The 6553-nt window shown below is 39.9% G+C and overlaps 1 protein-coding gene and 1 pseudogene across 1 annotated transcript; one reads left to right on the top strand and one right to left on the bottom strand.

Annotated features, from left to right (window-relative positions):
* Nucleotides 1-326: 326 nt before the first annotated feature.
* Nucleotides 327-632, bottom strand: LOC148297069 (peptidoglycan-binding LysM domain-containing protein). The gene has a single exon (XM_088248713.1). The coding sequence runs from the start codon at nt 630-632 to the stop codon at nt 327-329; it is 306 nt and encodes a 101-aa protein (XP_088104839.1).
* Nucleotides 633-3811: 3179 nt separating this feature from the next.
* Nucleotides 3812-6123, top strand: LOC110767702 (pentatricopeptide repeat-containing protein At2g22410, mitochondrial pseudogene; annotated as a pseudogene).
* Nucleotides 6124-6553: the final 430 nt, after the last annotated feature.

Below are 6553 nucleotides of genomic sequence, written 5' to 3' on the forward strand. Positions count from 1 at the left end.
ACAGATGATATAAATATATTACACAAGCCAGCTGGGCTCATAGAGTCATAGGGGACCCCTCTGAGTAAAAAGTCTGAGCCTCTAACATTAAGCCGTGAAGGGAAAAACCGAAAAGAAAAAAAACAGTACCTGTTTATTTGAAAAATTAAGAAGAAGAAGAATAAAAAAACTGGCAGTAAATTTGACTTTCTATCTATGAAATGAAATTCATGATTGATCTCTGTGTATGTTACAACTTACAAGTTGCTAGCTACTGCTATAGAAGAAGAGTGAAGAGACTATATATATAGTCTCTCAAAATATATACTATTGCCTGAGGAAATTGATCAAGGTCTGGAAGGAGTGATCTTGATGACGAGGCCAGGGAAAACATCATCCGGGTCATGGATATGCGGGTTGCGCTCCACGATAAAGGGGTCGCTGCACTTGTCACTGATGGTGTGGAGGGTCTCGCCTTCTCCGACCACATAAATTTCATCACAGGGCCGGTTGATCACAAAGTGTTTAGCCCCTCGAACCGGGTCGTTGTCCGGCATAGAATTGTTCTCTCTGATGGAAGCAAACAAGATCAAGGCCAATAGGATTGTGGCGCAGTACCAAGAGGCTGCATCAGCCATAGGCTTTGATGCCATATAAGATGAAAAAAAATGAGAGCTGATGAGGTTATGGGGTTTTGTTGATGAAACATAAAGAAGGCTGGGTCTTTGTATATATAGGTACATGTGTGTAGCAAAGATATGTTTGCATTTATGTGAAGAAAGAAAGAGAGGTTTTTGGTTGTTTGCGTAGGGAGGGGAGTTGGGTTCAACGTGGACTTGGCTTATAGAGAGACTGCTATTATATTGAATTACTGAAAAGGACAAGTTTAGTTTCTAAGGTTTTATTATGAATTTTATAGTTTAATTTCATGCATGGTGTTTATTTTTTAATGGTAGAAAGAAGCTCTGTTTTAGTTATTACGACAATCAATCAGTGTATATTTTTCAATTCTGGCAGGTGGGAGTTGTCTATTAGTCAGAGAGGCTGCAACTTAGGTGTTGAACATGAACAATTTTATATTATGCTACAGTGCTACTGCTACTAGAAGATATATATATATATATATATACTCAGATACCAAAACTTTATATTAATATAGAAGTTGTGTATGTTCTAGGGGAATATCAATTTGGACATGAAGGTAATTATTGGATGCTGATCATGGGTTTTGATAACTGAAAAGATCAAGAAGAGAAAGATAGGTAGTGGCGGAAAATGTGGGGTGGCAAATTGTGTGCTGGGGAAAGTGGAAAATTGCGTGAGGAAATAGAGGCGGGCCTTCCTCCCCCACTCACCCCCTAGAACATGAAAAAAAAACCTGTAACTATCATGTAAAGACTAACGCAAGCAACTAAAGAAGTTCAAAAGTTGTGCTTGCCATTGCCTAAAGCCTTTGACGAATTCTTGTGCCAAATGGGTGTTGAGATCTTTTTGGACTTTTGCCTCCTGCCGTGCCCCAAATGCTTGGCTTTATGAACCAGCTGACCAAGTCATCAGCCGACCATATACATTGGCAATATAGATGGACAAAATTATTAGCTCTTTTTTATTTTCTTTTGTTTTTGGTGTAGGGGTGGACCAAACCATCGTTCCCAATTTCCCAACGCACAACCAAGAGATGAGAGGTTGACATATTGGAGGGTTTGGAACTTTATTGGGGATGCCAGCCACACAAGTCAGGATTGTTTCATCGGAATGCATTTAATCAGTCGGCGGAGAGTGTCCAGTTGGGTAAAGAGTTGATGAGATGTATGATTGAAAGAAGATAGTCACACCAACAGGAGTTGGTCCAAGTGGAAGGGGCTTGGATCCTTTAAACAAGAGGTCCTGGATTCGATCCCAGGCGCTTGCGAATAGAGCAGACTTTGTTGGGAGAGGTCCCCGCTTTGGGCTCGACACTCAGTACCTCAAGGGTTAGTCCCCGCAATCGCGCGGAGGATACCTTGGTTTTCACCAAAAAAAAAAAAGAAGATAGTCACAGCCAATGGGTGTGGTGGCTTCCCCCCCTCATGGATGGCACCCCAGTTCGAACCCACCCCACCCCAGTGTAAACCAAAAAATGAAAGAAGATAAGTCACGAAAATAATATAATTATTATTATACAGGTAGCCTATTAAATCAATAATTCATTTTTGTCTAAGGAGCATTAATATTCTCAATAGTGCCTTACTTTGGATGTTAGTTTATGTGATATTGTATCCTTTATTTTCATGTATTTGCTAATACAAACATATAATCCTTATTAGCAATGGTCCCACACTCCACGCTTTCAATGTTTATATTATTATTATAAGTATAACATCCAAAGATTGATGTATATATTATTATTATTGGCTGCTTCGCTTCGGCATATATATATATCTGGTACAATTTTAGACAGTTGCCTCTATATAATGCACGCCAAAATTGCGGCATAAATATTGATAAGGTTTCGGTTAACATTCAAAAAAATGCACCGATTCCTCAGTCAAATCTGTAAACCATAACTCAGGTAGGCGGCTTGTAAATTTGTTTGGTAGAAGTGGCACTGGCGCAATGCCTAATTGCCCATCCTATTTGAATTTGATCCATTTTTGTTCAATATTGGTAAAACATTAATTTGGTTTTCACGTTTTCTCTTTTCTTTATCTGGCAACCTCTCTTTATACAGCAATACGTACCCATAATATTAGGACCTATTAATAAATGTTCAATCCAGGGCCATCTCTAGGGTTCGGTTACTTTGTGATTGTATATGCATATAAATATGAACTAATTTCATAGGAAATTAGTATACTCTAAATGCAAAATATGATAGCTTTTATAGAGAGAGACATCTCAATTAGCAATACGACAAACATGAGTAAAGCTTCCCCAATATCCAGAATCAACTTTACAGCAATAAATCCTATATAATTAGGAGGCAAGTCAGACTAAAAACTACCAACTACATAACTACCAAATGTTAATTTATAATATCTTTTGTGCAGATAAGATTCATAATATAAGGTGCTTCTGACTAAGCCTATGCCATTAATTAGCCAAAACCCTATAATTGGCGTCACCATCCACCATTTTTCAGAGAAAACATCTCAAACATGGTCATCCAATTGAATTGAATTAAGCGATGGGAAACACAATTAAGATTCATTTATTTTAATTGGTAGACATAGTCGTAATGTTAATTATCTTGAAACATATTTCAACCACATTTGAGCACTAAACCCTTTGGAAGTGACATCACGGTAATAGACTTATCACTCCTATCCTATTCTCCACGACAGTGTCACAGTGTAACACAAATTTCCCATTAGCGCATAATCACCACCATCCCTCTGTGCTGTGGAAGACCTAGAAGAAAGAAAGAAATTGTGAAAGCACAAGCTAAAATGCCTTCCTTCCATGAATAAACATTTGTACGTGCTTCCTGGAAGATGGAACTTTGGATTAAGTTGGTGGCATGGCAGCAGAGAGGCCCAACCCATCAAGCAAGTCTATGCCAACCAAAGGGATCTGATTGACCCAAAAGAAAAAGCCCATATTATTCCTTAAGAGAGGTTAGGAGTTCGATCCCTGCTCTCGTACGGAGTCATCACTTTGGCCAATACTTTACCCCTTACGGGTCGACCCGGTGTGAGTGGGGATTAGTTTGGGTTGTAGTTAAAGCTTAAAGGTGCCACCCATAGTTGGAGCCCATCAGGACCACCTCATGGTTCAAACCCAAAAAAAAGAAAAAGCCCATATTGAAATGCTCAACCCAGCACAAAGCAAACAAACAGGCACAAGTTAGGCCAGTGGCGGGAAAGTCGATGGGCACATGCATTTTGATCTTTCACCCATGGTGACCTGAGAACTTCATTTTCTGCCCCAAATTCAATTCAAAATTTAACCAAATCCAACGCCGCTCGTCATGAAACTCGCAAGACCCATTAGGCGCCACTTCAGCACCTCCACAGCCAGCCAAAAATCAGAGCGTGTGGCCAACAACAGACCAATCTCCTTGACTCAAATCAAAGAGCTTCATGCACACCTTATCAGAACCCAGCTCCACAAAGACCCGTCTTCGGTCTCAGAGGTTATTAGATATTACGCACTATCTCCTCTGTTTTTGGAGAAAGCCCTTTTAGTCTTCAATCAAATTGAGCAACCCACATTGTTGATTTGGAACCATATGATCCGTGGACTATCACAGAGTGGCCAATTCAGTGAAGCAATTCACGCGTATAACCGTATGTATCGCCAAGGATTGGCTGGGAATCATTTGACCTTTATATTCATTTTCAAGGCTTGTGCTCGAGCTCCTGATGTTGTACATGGCCAAACGGTCCATGCCCATGCACTGAAACTTGGCTTTGAACCGTATCTTTTTGTTTCGAATGCCTTAATTCACATGTATGCATCTTGTGGTTATTTGGGTTTTGCTCAGAAAGTGTTTGATGGAATGCGGGAAAGAGATTTGGTCTCTTGGAATTCTTTGATATGTGGATATAGTCAGTGCAACAGGTTTGAGAATGTTTTGGGTCTTTTTAAGGCAATGCAGGCAGCGAATGTGAGGGCTGATGCGGTCACAATGATGAAAGTTATTTTGGCGTGTAATTACTTGGGTGAATGGGAAATTGCAGACTCTATGGTTTACTATGTTGAAGAAAATCATGTTGACATTGATGTTTACTTGGGAAACACTATGATAGATATGTATGGACGTCGTGGTTTGGTGAATTTGGCTCGGGAAGTATTTGATCGGATGCATGAAAGAAACATAGTTTCATGGAATTCCATGATCAAGGGATATGCAAAAGCGGGAAACTTTGTCAGTGCAAGAAAGCTTTTCAATGAGATGCCGAAGAGAAATGTGGTCTCTTGGACTTCCATGATCACTGGTTACTCTCAAGCCAACCAACATGCTGAGGCGGTGAGCCTTTTTGAAGAAATGACGGGAGCTAATGTGAGAGCAGATGAAATAACGGTAGCTAGTGTGCTTTCTGCTTGTGCGCATGTGGGTTCGCTTGATGTGGGAGAGGCTATCCACCGCTACATAAGGAAGCATGGTGTGAAAGTAGATATCTATGTAGGAAATTCTTTGATAGACATGTATTGCAAATGTGGGGTGGCTGAGAAGGCATTGGAGGTGTTTCAATGGATGGAAGAGAAAGACTCTGTGTCATGGACTTCGGTAATTTCAGGCCTTGCTGTGAATGGTTTTGCAGATTCTGCACTTGAACTCTTCTCGCGGATGTTGAGAGATGGTATTCGACCAACTCATGGAACGTTCGTCGGGATTCTATTAGCTTGCGCTCATGCTGGATTGGTAGAAAAAGGATTGGAATATTTTGAAAGCATGGAAAAGATTCATGGACTAATGCCAGAAATGAAACACTATGGATGTGTTGTGGATCTGTTGAGCCGCTCTGGAGAGGTAGACAAGGCCTATGAGTTCATACAAAATATGCCTATTGTTCCCGACGTTGTAGTGTGGAGGATATTGCTGAGTGCTTGTAAGGTTCATGGAAATGTAGCCCTAGCAGAAGTTGTCGCAAACAAGCTTCTTGAATTGAATCCTTCTAACAGCGGGAATTATGTTCTCTCATCAAATACTTATGCAGCTTCAGATAGATGGGAAGATGTTATAAGAATAAGAGAACTGATGGATGAGAGCAATGTGCAGAAGCCATTTGGCCGTAGTTCCATTGAAATAAATGGCAAATTGTCAAATAACTCTCAGGAGCCAGGGCTCACTTGTAAGAAGAATCGATGAATCTATCTCAAATTGATCTTGGCAGACCAATTCTTTTAGTGCGTGGGCTTATAAAATTGAACAGTAAGAATTGCTCATGTGACCCAGCTGGTCTTGGAACAGAGAGGACAAGTTGTGATGCATAGGAAGCAATCATCATCTCAGTCTCAGATGAAAAATGGGCTGCTTCTAGAATTGGGGTAAACCTTAAAACCTTCTGATGAGATGCAAGCTTTGCTGATGTACAGATCACCATTATATACCTCTGTAACCTAGTAAAATACACTGAAAAGATTCACGACAAGAGGAGATTCGAATTTGGGATCTTTTCAATTCTGAAAAAAAAAAAAGTACCACTAAAAAAAAAAGAGTTAGTCCAAAATAATATTCGTTCATAATTCTCTCACATTGAGAGGCACTCAAAAATAATATGTTTTATCTTAAATTGTCATTATATGTCTCTGTTTAGCAATTGAAAAGTGTGTAAAGCTTACGGTAAGAGTAGCATATTCCACTAACCTGACTGAATCTCATCATTGTCATTTGAGCGAAAACAAAAAGAATCTCATCATTGTAATGGGCTAATATTTTGGCTTAAATTTTCCCAACAACGCCTTTCATGAACACAAATAGATGCTGGCAGAAATCATTAAGAAAACACTTTTTTCACGAGAATAATATTTCTTTAACAAAAGGGACAGTTGTTGCCTACGCGAATCTGAGTGTACCTGACGTGGAAACTAGTCAGCGATTTGTGGCGTGCCAGAATAAAGGCTGGCAACAGAGCCCATCTAATTTCTA

Source organism: Prunus avium, chromosome 2, assembly GCF_965620075.1.
Source record: "Prunus avium chromosome 2, drPruAviu1.hap1.1, whole genome shotgun sequence".
Lineage (NCBI taxonomy): Eukaryota > Viridiplantae > Streptophyta > Magnoliopsida > Rosales > Rosaceae > Prunus > Prunus avium.

Bases quoted from the DNA above. Each gene is read 5' to 3' on its own strand.
- LOC148297069 (XM_088248713.1), bottom strand. From the start codon at position 632: ATGGCATCAAAGCCTATGGCTGATGCAGCCTCTTGGTACTGCGCCACA.